At 31.6% G+C, this 19,074-nt stretch overlaps 1 protein-coding gene across 1 annotated transcript in view; it reads right to left on the bottom strand.

Annotated features, from left to right (window-relative positions):
• Nucleotides 1–19,074, bottom strand: part of LOC111003805 — a 73,819-nt gene that overhangs the window by 8,435 nt on the left and 46,310 nt on the right. Inside the window, exons 4-7 of the mRNA XM_022274503.2 lie at nucleotides 14,877–15,024; nucleotides 11,859–11,957; nucleotides 5,040–5,216; nucleotides 3,981–4,103 (exon numbers count right to left, since the gene is read on the bottom strand). Coding sequence (XP_022130195.2) covers nucleotides 3,981–4,103; nucleotides 5,040–5,216; nucleotides 11,859–11,957; nucleotides 14,877–15,024 — 547 coding nt within the window. The remainder of the gene's footprint in view (nucleotides 1–3,980; nucleotides 4,104–5,039; nucleotides 5,217–11,858; nucleotides 11,958–14,876; nucleotides 15,025–19,074) is intronic.

The following is a 19,074-nucleotide window of genomic DNA, read 5'->3' as shown; positions in this document are numbered from 1 at the left end:
ATTTTAATTCTTGACCGTTATGTGATTAACTGTTTCCCATAAACCAAGGTGATGTCATTTCTATGTATACATTAAATTCCAAGATGATTTTCACACGACCCGTGACATCGATGTTTGAACTATCGGAACATAATACTTTCTCAGAATTTCGTAAATTATTCAGGTACGTCATATTCGATTGTATTTGATATTAAGCAGTGTTGGTTTAGTGACTTCAATGTGCGACTATCATCTGTGGAAGTAAGTTGGATCCCCGGTTGTGCATCAATGGACTTTCTATGTGTGCATTTAATTTTCGCTCGAACAGTGGAGGAAAACTTCGCCCGCCCAAAAAGACGGCGTGCGTCAGAAAGAAGTCTGATCACCTTTTTGCCTATAATATTGACAAATGATCATGAAACAGATACAGAAATCTGATGCCTAGACATAAGAATGTGATATGAAAGGCTTTGATTTAGATACATCGATTTTAAAATTTTATTTAATATTTATTTCATATAAAAAATATGTGCTTTTAACTATGTTTTTTTGTGGTAATCGGCGGTTGCTATAATAAACTCGAAACAAATTAATTGAACAATATTTTAGACTTCACTAAGTAGATGTGTGCGTGCGCAAACTATAGACAATTTACGATTTGATAGATGGTTGAAATACGAAAAAACTAACGGAACCTCAATAAAAATCTAAAGGCCTAAACGGGGCTCGTTAAGTCAATAATAGCATTTGTTATCGTTATTCAACACCCACTCAATCTAAAGCCTGTTTTTCAAGGAGATTATAAATCTTAATAGTTAATGCAAACGCAATTTCGTCTGCGTATAATTAGGATAAAATATAGTCCTTTTATATGATACTATCTCAATTAAAATTAATTGATATAATAAAAAAAGTTAAAACACAAAAATATATATTATTTTATTTTTTAAGACTAATCTTTAACATCTGCATAGTGTATGTATTCAAAAAATATGCGTTGAATTAAAATGTAGACTACATACGTTTCTATTTATTGTAATCAATATTAAAATAATATTGATATAAAAACCTTCGACGACAACGAAGTTTATAACAACATATCGGTTATATTGACCAAAATTGAAGGTTCAGGCTGAATTCTATTGTATTAGGTACTTATAACAATAACAACGATACAATAACAACTTCATCGGCTGTTACGACTATCGGTTTTTACGACCAAATATAAGGAGTCCATTCGATGTCGTTATCACAGATTTTGACTGTATATCAATAATAATTATATAGGAATCTGACTATCCAGCGTGAAAATCAACAAATAAACGTAATTTCATACTTATAAAACCATAAATTTAATATTATATTTGTCCCCCTTTGAAGAAGAAGAAGGTCGAAATCTCTCCTTTCCTAAAAAGTGACATTATTCACATACAGGGTTGGCATCTCCCGCCGGGCCCGAGCTGCTATTAGCGTTAAAGATACGTTACCCCAGGGTACAAAAAATAAAAAAATGTATTTATCAATTATTAATTAATATCAAATAAACTTTTCAAAATACACCTTTTTACGCCGTATTTCGTTTTCTATTATTACTTAAGTGTTGTTACCGTGCTAACTGATGTTGAGGTGTAAAAACCGAATAATAGCTGTCAATTATTACAGCATTAGTGCGCGAAAAACCGCAAATCAAAATTAATTGAAATAGATTGAATGGGTATTGAGTTGTGAATCTATACAATAGTTCGCAGTAAGAAATCAGATGTCTGAGAGAGGTCAGCTGTCATTCAGACACAGCTCTAGTACTTTGTAACGCCCGAACATAATAATTAATCCACAATCTCAGGTTAAAAACAATCTGAGATCAGACTGTGACCGTCGATTGATCTCCTATCTCCAACCCAATAAGCAAACCCTACGAAGCCAATCCTGTTTCGCGACGTTGCGACATTGCGACGGATAGAATGTAATCTCTTCACTCCTAACACTCATATTTGATAATCAATATAAACGAAATAAAACCGTACAAATAATATTAAAACATACATGTCTATGTTTAAAACAAATCTAATAGCTTTTTAATTATTTTAAAAACAGTGTTAGTTAAAATCTTATGATAAGATATTGGCACAGTTGAACTGTTATTTCCACACAAAAGTCTATCCAAATACACCGATCCGACTTATCATGGATAGCTTGTATCGTTGTGTAAAAGAAAAAAAAGGCGACTAAAAAGAGTGGCGGAGAGTTTATTGCCAGTTCTTCTTTTCCGTTCTACGCCCTTGATTTGAGAACAGGCATTAAATGTAAAATTAGAAGCATTTAATGTATATTTCTTTTTTAGACATTCATATGTGTACATTATGTTACCTACATGAATAAATGATTTTTGAATCTTTAATTTGAATTAAAAAAAAACAGTGGCGCTACAACCTTTTTAGAGAGTCTCAGATTTCTGCATCTGTTTTGTAATCATTTGGTTTTTCTATTAGGCCAGTAAGTGATCAGTCTTCTGTGTTTGGCTTACTCCATCGCCGACACACATAGGCATATCGGTGTTTCTTCAACACGCGATTGTTAAATGGGAATATACGTAGACTGTGCACAGCCTGCAAAGTACCTGGCGTAATTTCAGGGATGAGAGTTCATTTCAGTACAGGGATGGGAGTCGCACTATCCGACACTTTTTTGGGTCAAAGGCATGCCATGCCGGTTTCCTCACCAAGTTTTTCTTCACCGTACGAGTGAGTATTAAATAAGCAAAAAAAACTAGGCCAGGTCTGAGAGAGAAATACCTTATAACAATTCTGCATATAAAATCCTAGTTTTGATACCCACGGAAGTATTTAGTATAGTATACTATACGCATCTTTTACTAATCATCTTCAGGTATTGGAATTTAACCTTTCTCTACATGCCGAGAACATTAATTGAGATTAGTTTAACACAGGTATTCAACAATTTCTAGAGGCGGAAAATTAACTCTAAATTTATAGTTGTGCAATGTTAATCTTCGCATATATTCATACTTTCTCGTTGCAACAAGACATCGTATTATCTGAACTTTCGTGAGGTTATCAAAATGAAAGTGCATAGCTTGTCCATTTGTCTTATATAATTAGGTTATTATTATAAGACCTAAAATTTATCTATTGGGGCATTTCATGTGAAGCGGACAGAAAAATAGAGGTTGTAGAATTTATATTGAATATCTCTTCCTAACTAGTAAACATTCCACTATGAAAGTTCTAGCATATTTAAAATAAACACTGAGCTATTGTTTGAAATATAAAAAATATTGGTCGAAGTTTTTGAATTAGAAATCTTTACTTCCGGATTTGAATTTCAATTTTTTTTCTCAAAAAGAGATATTAAGGATCTGTACGAATTGTAACGTGCGATTATTTTTCCTAATTAAGAAATCTACTCCAAAAAAATCGTAATTTCAATTAGTATTATTTTTTAAAGACCTTGACCTTGAGCTTCAAAGAGCTTGTAAGCTAAACTCGCTGTCAGCTACACGTAAAAGGGTCCTATTGTACTCATAATTACTTATCTTTTAAAAACTTACCTCGCATTGAAATCATAAAATATTTACATATAAATTGTACCTTCCATCTCGGAGTAATTGTTTTGCAAGTGATATATTAATAAACACCTTACATTAGCAATGTACCTTATTTAATATATAGTTCGTAATAAAGCTTTCTAATGGTGATAAAATGTTGTTGAGGATTGAGATTAATTATTATTATTTTTTTTTGTATATAACAGGGGGACCAAAAAGGCAGGGCTGCGAGCCCATAGACTTCCATTTTTAGTGGGTGCGTTGCCGGCCTTTAAGGGAGGAGTACGCTCGAATTTTGAATTGTTGGGATCCCGGTAGTCGATTCCACAGTTCGCTAGTTCGCAAAAGAAAATGCATTGTGAAACGGACTGTGGAAGACTTCCAGCCATCAAGGTGATATTGGTGAAATATATATGTATTAAGACAAAATACGTACCTCGATAATCGTTAATGGCAACGACGAGAGTTAGCGTGGAACCTAGCGGCACTATTCCAGAAACTGGAGCTGCCCAAGGTCCTTTACCAGCTTGTATCTCCATCCAACAGTCCACGTTGTCACCTGGGGTACATATGTAAAGATTTATAGATAAGATCTCAGCCAAAAAAGCAATAGTCTTTATTGAATCATTTATGGATGTAATCTTTGCACTTTATGATGTAAGTTGCATTTTTTGCAATAGTACACAAGCAGGAGGCTCATCTGAAGTTAAGTTATAGCATGGAGACACATTGCTAGACTACTCGCAAGTGCGTTGCCGGCCTTGGACACAACGATTCATTTAATACATCATGTTTCGCTAGTCAAAATTGTTTTAAAGTTTTTAGGACAACATTAATCAGGTAAGGCATTTATAAAGAATATATTCGAAGGCCTAGAATAACAACAAGCCGAGATTCCGCCGTAAGTTTATTTTCATATTATGAAAAAGGCCTAAATAAATAAAAATCCTGCATATATTATTAAACGAATGTAAAATGCCTTGAATAGTGGTATTTAATGAATCTTTAATTGTTTATGAAAAATGTATGACAAAAATCGAAATGAAAATATCATACCAAAGATGTCTTTTCTATAAATTGCTTAATTTTATAGCACTTGAAGAGTCATAATTGTAATGTGTTTATTATCGCAATTACCACTAATTATATATAGCCCAACAGGTAAGCCACATGGAGCCCATGCTAATAATATTTTCCTTATACATAATTTATATTAACTATACTATACAATAACTATGCGAGCGTTAATCGCTAACTGATGGTTAATAAAAAAGTTTCAGTTATATATATATATATATATAGTTTTGAGTTTTTACTATTTTGTATTAATTGTATTTATTATGTTTTCATTCGGCCATCTTTCACGTAAACAATAAAGAAATAATAGACTGAAGAAAAAATTTATTTTATAAAAGTAAATTATGCCACCATTAACATAAAAACTCTATATAAAAACCTATCCTTTACCATATACTATGATAATTATATGACATACCTCTGAAATCTAACTGCACGACATCTAAGTCAGCTATCACCATAGGAGGCTTCGAAGCAGTCTTCTCATAATCGTTGAACCATTCGCAGCGCAACCTTTTGGCCTCATCCCACACTTCCAACAGGTCCTTGTCATATTGAACCACTACTGTATTTTCGTAGAACTGTCCATGTAGGTCTGGAAATATGTATGATTTGTTAAAATGTACATTATTAAAAAAAATGCTGACTTTATATGGATGTTAGACGTGGAATATTATGAGATGACGCAGATATTCTGACACTTTTAGTTGTCTGAATAAAGTAATTAAACAGCTTTTCATAGTTATCCACCCCCGACACAGACAATTGAAATTTTAGCAATTTTAGAAAAATCTAAAGCAAATATTTACTTTTCAGATTTAATATATGATCTGTAGACTGACATGGAAAGGAAGTTATACTTTTAAGCTAAATTAAATTGTATCACGATTAAATGTAGGCATAAGTTTATACTCGAGTATTCTAGTTAAAATGAGCAGTGTTGGCCTAGTGGCTTCAGCGTGCGACTCTCATACCTGAGGTCGTAGATTCGATCCCGGGCCGTGCACCAATAGACTTTCTATGTGCGCGCATTTAATATTTGCTCGAACGGTGAAGGAAAACATCGTGAGGAAACCGACATGTCTTAGACCCAAAAAGTCGATGACGTGGGTCAGGCATCGGAGGCTGAACACCTACTTGCCTATTAGATTTAAAAATGATCATGAAACAGATCCAGAAATCTGAGGCCAGGACCTAAAGAGGTTGTAGTGCCCCTGATTTATTTTTATTTTTTTATTATATTTAAAACTACTCAAACTCGTTATACATACATATGACTAATACAGTTCAATACACAAAAACAATCTTGTTACATCTACTGCCCCAACGTTAGACATCCCACTCATTATAACATATCTAGTTAAATTAGTGTAATCTTGTTTCATACTAAGATCAGATCTTTATTACGCCCTTCTCCATGAAACGATCGTCAAATACATGTTTTAATTGCCACTTTGCTACGATAAAGTAGCGGCTTAACATAATACCAGCACGTTATGATGTTATTTCAAGTTAAACGATAATATATGGCTCAATAGTTTAGGTGTACTTATAGATGGTGACTTAGATGACAACATTTATTCATGAGTGAAATAAAAATTTTAACTATACTTTTGATAGGTAAACCTGTTTTTATAATCATAGACTTTGTAGGATTTATTCAGTAATAGATCATATATTTCATTTTTTTTAATGAATTACATAAATTAGCATTTTATTTATTTGTTTATTTCAGAAATACACATATTATCTTTACAGCCAATGCCAATGCGACAATGTGGAGAAACATTTAATTAAATATAATAATGTACATACAAATCAGACACATAATAAACACAATGTCGCTACTAACATGTGATTAGGAGTATCATGTAAGGGTTATTAGTGCTTACAAACATATTGTAAAAAAGCCTTGGTGATTTTTGAGTGACTGACAGTTTATTGCCAGTTCTTCCAGTTTTTTTGATTTTTTTAACAAATACGGACAAATGTTAAATACATCAATTATGGTGTTTATCAGTAATAAGTAAGATTTATAACTCGAAGACGGGTGGCCAATTACAGTATTTTTATTTAATCCTTACTCTGAGGAAGGTTTTTATGGAGATAAAAATGGGAATAATATATAAAAAAATTGAAAACTTAGTGTTCATTAAAGAAAAGCGCAAATTGTTCCATATGTTGCTATGAAGCTACAATAAAGGTAGGCTAAGTAAAAAGGCGAATATTAAGACGAAACGCAGTTCGCAGGGCAGCTAGTTTATAATAAAAAGTGTTAATTTTTAAATCCTGATTATTGCTATTACTATACGCGGTTGAACTTGAACAAAAACTTGAATACTTCTGAAGAACGCGGATTGACTGGCTTTAAACGATTCTGACACTTACGCGCATTAGATCTACTTGCAGGCGTGGTATACACTCACTTTAATTACTACTAGTATTTTAAGTACTGAGTGAGTGAGCTGTTTCTTGGAACAAATCAAAAAATCAAAAGATATTTGACTGTATATCTAACACTTTTATTTGTTTTGTACCTTCTAAAGCGCCATCATTATTAAGAAGGCTTGAAGATTTTTACCTAAAATCACAAGCACCATTGCATAGTATAAAATGTTTTTTTTTACAAATTACATAAACAATATGATTTATTACATGTAATTTCGTTAAAATAGAGCAGTGTTGGCCTAGTGGTTTCAGCGTGCGACTCGATACCTGAGGTCGTAGGTTCGATCCCTTTTAACATTTGCTCAAACGGTGAAGGAAAATATCGTGAGGAAACCGACATGTCTTAAATCCAAAAAGTCGACGGCGTGTGTCAGGCACTGGAGACTGATCCCCTCCTTGCCTATTAGATTTAAAAATGATTATGAAACAGATTCAGAAATCTGAGGCCAAGACCTAAAGAGGTTGTAGTGCCACTGATTTAAGTATTTTATTTTATTTTGTTTAAGATACCTAAGCCCAGTGAATACTTACGTTTCTCTGCTAATTCAACGAAAATGGTTGTCATAATTGAACTTACTTTACTTAGTAATAGAATGTATTTTGTATTGCAATACCAAACTTATAAGCGAAGTTGTAACATGACGTCTGCAGGACCCGATATAGGGTTGATCTCAATCCTTAAAGTATAAGTTCACATTCCTTTTGAAGACAAGATAAGCATCTATATCAGACGGGCTCAGTCTTTTTATCTATTTAAAAATCTCCTTTTTTATAATGAATCCGGTTGCCTGGAAGAAATCGCTTGTTAGCGATAAGGCCGCCTGTTGCCTTATAACTAATGCAACCTACTTACTCTTTGTTTTTTTTATATGAATAATTATGGTAATAAAGTATAAATTAATAAATGAAAAAGCAATAAAAATTAATGAACTATCTGAAATAATACAAGATTTAGAGATTGTTTTATCATTCAAGTCAAAACAATTATTTTAATGAAATTTCTAATTAAAATCCAAAAATACTTGTTAAAATTTAAGTGACAAGTGTTTGCCATAGACTAACAAACTTTCAATATTACAATTTAATAAATCCTCTTTGATAATTAATAACCTAAACGAAATTAAATCTATAGGAGATGAATCTCGAAGAAACATTGATTTATCAACTGCGTGTAATTTTTAAATTAAATTAACAGGTAACCCTACTAAAGAGGCAGTTTCAGGGTTGGCGTCTCCAAGTCGCGTTATAGAAAAATGTGCCTTGCATGCAATGTGGCTGAGCGAGTGGAGATTCCAAGAAACAATGCGTGTATAGCATTCGAAGAGGGTTTGCCGTTAGACAGGCCATAGTGGAACTAGGAATCGCCAAGAAAAACTTCGTACTTTGTTGAAATGAGACCGACGCACCGTACGAGTTAGATGGCGATTTATTGCAAAATTCTCAGATAATTACCCAAGTTAAGTGAATAATATATATTGAATCGGTTTTTGTTAGTCAAGTAATTATAAGAAATTAATAAGATTCGCTTTTTTGGGATTTTTAAGTAATTAGTTTGAGTCAAGGAAATATTATGCTTTCGATATTTCGATTTTTATTTTATTTATTTATTTAATTTACGGCATGTACAAATTAACAATAATATTTTTTAAATAATAATGAAGCAATTCAAAAAGAATTACTAAAAGCTTCTTAATCTGCTACATGATGAAAAAACAAAATTCAACAGAAGATTATAGTCGTAATTCGCGGGTTCTTGTTGGCAAAATGCGTTTTCCTTAAATTCCCAACAGCGATAAAGCGTAAATAACGTTTATATATAGTTTTAATGTCGATGAGAGAAAGTGCTATTTCCAACGGAAAAGGTTAACATTTAAAATACCTTTAAAATGATTTCTTTAATGGCTTTATCGTGAAACAGAACGCAATTGTTAATGTGACCTTTCTCGCGGGGCTTTTTGTAAATGATTATCCTCTATTATGTCCCCGTATGGAACTTTAATAGGGTTATGTAACAATTAAAAAATGAATTGGTCTCAGCAAATATGTGTAGTTGGCAAAAACAATTCAAATGTTAATTGTAGCTTTTTAAATTAAAATAACAATACAAGTAATAAGAATTTCTATCGAGGTAGACCTATTTCTTTATACACTGAGTTCACAAGACTTGCTTGCTATATTGTTATATTTTTTTGGAATCTCGCTGTTGGTCTTAAGGGCCTTCGTGATTCCAATCGTGATTGTATCATCCGGATCCGTTACAAGTTCGGGCCTTTTTTGTCAGGAAGAAGTAACAATTGATAATTTTATTGTCATAATCTTTTTAATGTTTTATGTGGGATAATCAATGGGTTTGTGTCGTTTTATCGCATTAGTAGTAACTCTTGAGATAGATAATGATGTGGAAATAGACATTAATGGGTAAGAGCAATTTAATCAGCCGTCTGTGCCTGACACATATTTTAAGTATACCTATCATAGCGCTAAACCACCTGCATCATAAGTACACCCCCATGCACACTCTCACATACATACCCTCACTTTTACACCATCACATTACACAGCCCCTAATTGTATTGTGATGGTATTACTCAGTTAAATGTAATGATTATTTTTATTGTTTTTGTGATATATCTTTAGTATTATTGCGTTTATTTCATTATGTACAATATAATATGTTAGCTGTCGTATTAGAGTCAAAATTCAAATACTTAAGTACATTAAGGAGTATAAAAAAAATTCTAGTCTAATACTCTTCACAAATTATAAGTCTTGCCTATATTAAATGACAATGCTATTTTATTACTTAAAAAGGTTCCCAAATGTTATACAGGCAATTACAAATGTACCTAAAATGAATAAACACTTTATTATTATTATTAATGTTATATACAATGCATTATATATACCGTAAGTAAGACTTCAAGACGACGAGCATTGTATTAGTACATCATTAGTAAAAGATAAAATAATGCATGAAACATGCGTGTTCTCAAATAGCTTTTAAAACGGAAATGGCGCAGTGGAATGTGGCTTCGCTAGCGTTTTCCATTCATTTGTCATATAAATTATGCACTAAGTGGCTGCTAAAGATGAGAGTACACTTGATAATTGAATGAATTCGTCATACCACTCGACAAATATATATAGGCGATTTATATCTATAATATAATAATTACTGTATCCCTTTATCGCGTTTTTATTTCAGAACCTAAATTTGATGGGAGTTTTAATGTACATGTTGGTTACCATGGTTACCATTTTAACAGCCTAGACATGGTAAATCGGTATATTATAAACTATAACTAATATATTTGTTTATTTTGTAGATGTGTATTATTTGCACAAGACTGTTAATCCTATGCAACTGATGCGTACACAGCCTTATTAACCGCCCAAGATACAATGGGCCATGGCTATTTCTTCGGATGTTACGATGTTAATGTAGTGTTTTATTTGCTTATAAACAATTCAATTAATATTCATAAACAAACGTAAGTAATGTTTATAGCTCAGGGATCGTTTAAGTGTGGTTTGTTAAAACATGTGGTTTGTTTCCAATTTCGATAAGTCACATTTTTAAGCTGTCATATAACTAACTGTCCAATTGGATTTTGCATTTATTTAATACGTCCAAGTTTCAAAATCACACTACAATGATGCTCGGGTCATACCATGAGTACATATAAGTACAATTTTATGTGAGATTCAGTTTCAGAACTGGACACATCAAAGTTTAATAAATTTTGGCGACGACGCCCTAGCGCTGAGTCCGGTAATAATAAATAGACAGTTGTTTGTTATAAACGCGCCTTTATCAGCTAAAATATTTTTGTAATTATATTAAGACTAAATTAAGAAATAAAAGGATTCGATTTTCAAATCTAAACTTAGAATACCAAATATTTAAAATAGAGAAAACGTGATATTTATACTTATACTTTAACGAAATTTAAATAAAGAACGAAGTAAATCTATAGAGAGTTTCAAACCTTTAACACGACTGGCTGGTTTATGTTACGTAAAGCAAAGCCTTTCAATAGAAGGGAAATCATCTTTGATACGAATGTGACAGTTATAATAACTATGCCCCGAGTGCCATTGACAAAGAAACCATGACCTATGAATGATAGAACAGAAAATTATCTATCATTAATCTATTGACTATGCACTATAATTCGCGCGGAATGTCAAGTAACAATTCCTTGCTCTTAACTGTGCTACAGTGCATATTATGTATAAGATGTTGTAGCTGTAAGATAGCCTAAAGGCCCAATTGGTCTATTTTAATAATATTTTTTCTAAAATTAAGTGTTATAATTTTTAGGACTAAATCCTCGCGATGTTTTGGTTAAAGGTGATATTGCACAATTAGCAATTCTTTTGGATCCTGCCAGGACATGCATCAGTGTTGTAAGTCTCCTAACTACGAACGAATTTATGATTTTAATATATTATGCCAAGTAAAGTATACAATGATTCACATTGAATTACAGTTATACATCTGTCTCAATATTTCGCATGCTATTGACAAAGTATGACTTAGTCAACCTGTGACCAGTGAAAGTGCATAAAAGAAATTATTTTTTTAATATAAAATAAATAAAGAGTTTTATTAATGTTCTGAATTTGTTATGTTTGTTCATTTGGAAAGTTTCATAAGAATAAAAAACACGCTTATCATTTTATAACATCGTAACCATGGTAACCAATGCGTCTCTAATCCACGTTTTATAAAAGCCCATATGCAGTAAGTTCATCATGAATAATAAGATAATATACAAAATCTTACCAGGTTTGGTACCGCACTTGGCATAGGCGATTCTAAATGAGAAGTAGGTTTGGCCTGTGGATGGCGGCACGTAGACACATCGAGGATCACCGTGCTGACCTGGAAATAAGTACATATAAATAACATTGTATTATGTAATTAGCTTATGCGTGGATGACCTTGAAATGACACATCTTTTAGTCTAGTCTAGGCCTCGATAGCTTTCTCCATTCTGGTAAATTACTATACTGAAATTGGTTTTGAAAATATTTTAGTACTTTCAAAAATCAAGTATAAGTTAGAGCGTGTTTTACTTTCGTTGGCAAGTTTTTATAAATAAAATAAATATAAGGTTTACTAGTTGTCAGTTAATTATGCAGTAATTAAACTAAGCAGCTTAAAAATACAAGTTAAATACGAAAAAATGAGCTTGATTTACATAATATTAGTAAAAATTCAGCGTCACAAAATTTCTATCCACTATAAGTTTATTGTTTTGAGATACTTTTTATTGCGATAGAAAGTGAATTTAAATAAAGAATATATTATTTTCTTATCTCGACTATATCTTTCATGCTTGTATTTAATTTCGCTTCCAAATTTACACCGAGTATTGTGTATGTCCCAAGCAAGAAGTTTCTATATTCTTATTAAATTGGTAATTTGAAATTTATTAATATTACAGACAACAGACATAAAATTCAAATTTTGGTTTATTTTTGGAAACTAAATGATAAAACAAATATTATTTGTGATGAGGTATAAAATGTCGTTTATAAACATATATACGTGGATGAGAAATATCGTCGATTTATAACTTTTATTACATTAATTAATATTGTGATAACTAAACGTTTGAGGCAAAAGGCAAAAACCGAGTATGTAATTACCCTTTATGAATTAAAATATGTTGCATTCTTTACCAGTAAATTTAACTATTGTATCGAAATATTAATAATCAATATTTCTAACATATGTTCATTGTGCCTACGGCTGTATGTGGGTGGGCCGGCGATATGAATTATTGCGAGAAAATTCTTGCCTTAATTTTAATATCCCATCCGGTAATACACTATCATCACAACACTTGATTTTAATTATTTTTGATGAATGCAATCTATTGATTACAATTTTAACTTAATATCTTTAATGAAAGAAAATTTCATCCAAAATCATTTTGTTCAATGCCGGGAGAGTATTTTTTTTAATTAACAAAATATCAAAATGTGTTTGAAAATTGAAATATAAGAAATTATCAATGATTTCAACATTATTTCGATGCACGATTTTGCCATTGGACTATGTTACGTTCAATAATCATTGTATCCTTGGTTCGTTCGGACCATTGATTGGTCAACAAAATTACGTACAGTTAAGAAAAACGGTGAAATGAACTTAGAGAAAGTATATTTTCACGCAATTAACGGTCCTATGCGAGTTAATTGTTAATTAGCCCTGCCACGCACGCCACAACGATTACATAGAATATACATAATGTATGTTCTATATAACTGTTACGGTACATAATATGTCTGTAATTTGTAATTTAGAATATTTAAATCTTTGTATCGCTTGAAACCTTTACATTTTTATAAATGTGTGTATTTCACGACCAGGATATGAAGGTGACTTAAAATTATGTCCCATGCAGACAGCAATTAAAATGTCGGAATAAAAGATATTATATTTGCATTTTCTTAAATAATCTTATAAGTTATGTATTATCTACTATGACGTAACACTAATTTATGATAATCTAGGAAAATGCATAGGCTTATAGGTGTGAAAACAAATTTAAAAGGTCGTTAGAGACCTTTAAATTTGTCTCATAATGTTTAATTATTGACTACGTCCGGCCGTAAAATATGACTTAGGGGCTGTCACGTGAGGTTCGAAGAGGGAGAGGGAGGGGTTAGGCAAAAATCACGAAATATCAAAAGGGAGAAAGGGGTATAGTAAGATATCACGAGTACTTATTTTTACCTCAAACGCGTGATTTCTAAACCGAAAAGCGGCTTGAAAAAAGATCGGTTGGTAGATCGAGAGAGTCTATCTGCGTATTGCGCGAATATGATGACGCCGAGTGGCTTGATGAAACGGAGGTTAATCTTCAACAAAGTACAGTGCCAACAACTGACATGCAAGATGCTTATTCAGTTGTTAGTGTTGATGAAAGTCTTGCTAATCCGTGGTCGGAGGACTATGTACATGTACTGATAAAATACATGTTTTTCGCATGATTACGCCATTCTTTTAATATTACCTATATGCCAATCAAAAACAACTTGCAATCTTTCTGTGTAAATAGAATTAGAATAGGATTAGAATAGGATTAAATTATACTTTATGCCGGTACGTAAAAATAATAATATAAAATTGTTAAGATTCTTTGTAGGTACTAAAAATATATGTGATTTTTGGTGGGGGTTGGGGGTCGTCTTAAATCTCACCACGTGTCACTATAGCAGAGTACAGAAATTTTTAGCAGAGGTTAAAAAATGTTAAAAAACATCATGTATTAAATGTAAGCCTTAGAACAGTTGTGAGCTTTTGAATTTACATACAATTATTATTCTGGTCATAGTTACATTGGTAAAAGCTTATCTTTAATTAATCTCATCATTGAAAGCGTTATAGAACAGCAATGGCTCATGCTGTCCTACAACGTATACAGACCGACACTAATTATTGCTTCTAATTACACAGTTTTCACTTACTTATGAACGAAAAATCAAATACACTTGTTTAATAAAACTATTATAGTTATATTGTATTTATGAATTAAACTGGTCAAAAGTGATTGGATACTTTAAGACTCGGGCTAGCCGGGGACAATTCATTTCGATACTATGGTGCGTTATTTTATTAATAATAATACATGGTTATGACGAAATTGATCTGACACGGCCCACACTGAAGATAGTATTATCGATAACTACAGTGTATTGTTTTAGTATGTAGATTAAACAAAAAGGAATGTAGGAATTAATGAGGAATTAACATTAAACCTATATGCCAATATCAGAACGTAACTTGTACCTTTTGATGAGACAATGCCCTCGAATGGATGTGAAAATGTCAGATGTACGTCCATGTGATCCTTTCCACACATCACCTCTAACGATTGTATCACAGGCATGCCATCCGGTCGCTCTGTAGGCCAGAGCTCGCCGGCGCGAGCTTTAGTCTGGAAAGAAATATTGCAATGTTAAGAAAAGTGTTTTAAAATAATCTTATATATAAAATTCTCGTGTCGCGGTGTTTGTGGTTCAACTCCTCCGAAACGGCTTTCCCGATTCTCATGAAATTTTGTGTGCATATTGGGTAGGTCTGAGAATCGGCCAACATCTATTTTTCATTCACCTAAATGTTAAGGGTAATCCAACCCTAATTTTTTTTTTCAATTTTAGATAAAAAAAAATTTATGATACATATAACCCTGAATTTTCAACCCTTTACAATAAAACCCTATTGTTTATTTAATATGATACTAGCGTAGCAAAATGTTCCATGTTGGAGTGTACTAAAAGCTAGGCATTAAGGAGAAACAAAGTTCACGGGGGCAGCTAGTAATGAAATTTAACAAAGGTATGTCACATAAAGCTGAATTTCTGTGTGAAAGCAGTCGGTACTTTTGGGTTATGTAATCCGCGCTCCCTTTAAAAGCGTTTTATAATTTGGTTTAATTGTTTATATAAGAAATAAGTCAGTTAATTCAAATTTATGAAGTTTTAATCAACATATAGGTCAACTACGCGTTTATTAAAGGTGAAAACCGTCTTCTAGTTGGACAAGGAAAATTTCACAAATTAATAGCCATGGTAAAGTTACAAATCATCGTTTACTTTCAAGTAATTATCAAGAAAATGTTGACTTGTCTGGAGTCTGGACGAAAACAATTTGATGAATAGCGATCTTAAGTTCCAGGAAAAACGGGCGCACGTTCCCACGCAAGGGAATTTGCAATGTGAGACAGATATATATTGTTATGAATTTAGAAAGAGAAAGCTAAGCAATTTACATTTTTGAAGGAAAAAATTGTACTGCCCATATTAAATTTTATCTTGATCGTATTTTGTTATGGCCGCCTGACTCTGTGTGTAGCAAAAAGTGGCCTATGTCCTCCACATTTCCATATTTCATATTAAGAAGCAGATGATTTCAACGATATGTTTAATAATAGTTTTGTAAAGTAACGAAGCCAATAAAAGAAGCTTCATTAGAACATCGTCCCTCACATTTTGCACTTTTATGGGTAAAGGTTACTTTATAACATTTAATTTATTTTTCTAATGTGAGCAAAATTGTCAAATCCTGTATTTAACTAGAATATATAAATTTAACTTTTTATTAACTTTTCTTAATTACATTTATCCCCCTAAAATCGGAATGTTAGAATCAATATAAAATATTAATATCTCTATTTCTAATTTAGTATAAACTTTCGCCAGTATACACAGAAACGGCTTTAATAAGTTTTTTTGCAACCAGAATAAGAAAAGAAACGTTTTTCTCTTTAGTTTTTGGTCAAGATTAAATTGTTTAAATCATATTGTTTAAATCTATCAATCAGTGACGGCAACAAGGTGTGGAAATTGTATCAAAATCTATACAATACCTTAGAAAGGCGATTATTTAAGTATTGTAGCTTCTATTACAGTTTCTACAGACTAAGTATGATCAATATTCATCGCGTGTGCATCTTAAGTTATTCCAATATTGATCGACGTGTCGAGATAATTTTAAAGTTACGGGCAATTTGCATGAACATGTATTAATTTTGAAATCACATGGAATTTCGTAGCATGTGATGTTTTATAAGAAAGAGTACAAATAAAGTAATTTCCTATGGGGCATTGGCCGCATAGGGCAGACGTACAATCTGTGTTATTTTTATATATTAGACTAGTACGTAGATTTTTTTTACAATTTTCACCGAAAGAATCTATTTATTACCAGGTTAAATGATGGTTAAGAGTTGAAAACTTCGTTTCACTGTATTTCTTGAAATATATAAATTGTCTGCAAATAACAAAACTTAACTAGGTACTCCAGATCATAGTTTTTATAAAACAGATTAATAATTTATATAAAATCTAAAGTGCGTTTTTAAACAATAAGTTATTAAATAATGTTTCAATTGAAACGGAATGTGGGAAACTTTTCATTTTATATGACTGAAATATATTACAAATATAAAAAGGTTTGTATTTCTAATTACAAATACTATTCTAATTTGAAATAAAAATAATAAGTGAAAGTTAAATTTTAAATTTGTCAATTTAGAACCATTAAGTTTTTGGTTCTTAATTTAAATTTAAAGTCAGTTCTTAAATCAAGGGCGTAAAACGGACGAGAACTGGAAATCTCTCTGTCTTTTAAATAAAGATTTTGTACAAATGTTTGTAAGCTGCAACAATTACATCTTGCTCCTCATCACATATTAAAGCAGGTAATTATTGTATTTATTTGTATTGTATTTATAAAAATAAATTATATTATCATTAATTCATTAAACAACATGTTTGTGGAACCTGTATCCGTATGAAAAAAGTATTACACAAATACAGACATACAAATATGTCTACACACTCTTTATGGAATACGATGGAAACGATTCTTCATCTATGTTAAACGGATGCTGAGATGGTTTCTATGAAACAATCTTACAGTACTGCTAGTGCCCCATTCTGGATTACTTTTTACATCCTTAGGTGTAAATTATTTAATTGCTTTAATTACATTAAAATTCTATTATATTTTATCTGTGCCGTTAATTAAAGCTGTTAAAAATTTCTATGGAACATTAAAAATACAGTTTCGTATAAGAACGTGTAATATTTTATGTTAAACCAAGTCGCTTCTCACTTACTGATCGCTTCACTTTTCAAGTAGACTGATTATAATGCGGATATAAATACATTTAGGATTTCACTTTCTGTAAGCTTATTCTTAAGCTAAGGTTTTATGCTAAATATAGCTCGTGTTTCAAAAATGTCTTGAATCTTATCCTTTTAACATTTCAACTACGAACAAAGCCGTAGAAATAATACATATATAAATTTAAATTGAATTTAATATTATATACATTTTTACAGTTTAAATACTTGAAGATTAATTAAGGGATGCTTAGTATATTAGGGTTACGAATTATCCGTCGATTAACTAAAATCGAGTTATAAACAATCGAATTGTTAATTTAAACGTACTTAACCAACTGTCTCCATCTCTCCCTACCTTGAGCATTTTCCAGCCAATCTTCCCCACCAGCCCGCTAATTTCACTTAATTTTTTGCAAATGAGATATTGCATCAATAAGTAATATAAAAACATTTATCTATATAAAATGCTTTCCTTAATGAAAAGGTCGTTAATTATTCTCAACTTATGATACGGGTGGCCAAACCCAATTTCTTTTGGACAATTTTAACAATAATGTAGCGATATTAGTGCTGTAATAAAGACTTAGTGATGACTGAACAATCTTTCGATTTCATTGATTCAGCTAGGTAATCAAGAAAACCTTAGTGAAATTAGTGGGAAGACTTTTGAATTTTGAGCTTGCTAATCACTATTGGAGCTAATTCGCTACCAACTTGTAGCGAATTAGCTCCGGTAACTGTTAAAGGCCAAAACACGCATTTACAGACGCTCAGCAATAATATAATTAGTGTATTACAATTCACATTGCACTGAGGTCTTATTCTCGTAACGTTTTCAGACAATATACGTATACTCGTATAATAAATACCGTTTATTGTTTTTTTTTTTTATAGAACATAATTTCTATGATTCATACATCATAATTGTAAATTATGATGTATGTGGTATCATGATTGTAAATAAGTTATTATAATTTCTGTAGAACTAGACATTGGAAGTTGATATTTTTATGTTCCTACTATGATTGTTTCAAAATAAATTTAAAATAATACTATCAAGTGCCGATGTGAACAAATGTTTGTTAAATAGGTCGACATATATTACCAGATAATTTCGCTAATCCTGTTCTCATATTATTTTTGCCAAAATGTTTAAATACATTTTGCCTTAAAGTATTTTGTTTTCGGTTGAACTATATGAGTGTATGAGAATCAGAACTGTATGAGAATCAGAACCCTCTTAGTAGCGGTATCCAGTAGACGCGGACAGTTAATGAACGAATCATTTGATGCGCGTGCGCCGGCAGCTATTACGATAATGATGCAGAGCAACTCAGTAATAACACAAATGTATT

Source organism: Pieris rapae, chromosome 17, assembly GCF_905147795.1.
Source record: "Pieris rapae chromosome 17, ilPieRapa1.1, whole genome shotgun sequence".
NCBI lineage: Eukaryota > Metazoa > Arthropoda > Insecta > Lepidoptera > Pieridae > Pieris > Pieris rapae.
The sequence above is the reverse complement of the archived record's forward strand: the minus strand, read 5'-3'. Positions and strand labels throughout refer to the sequence as shown.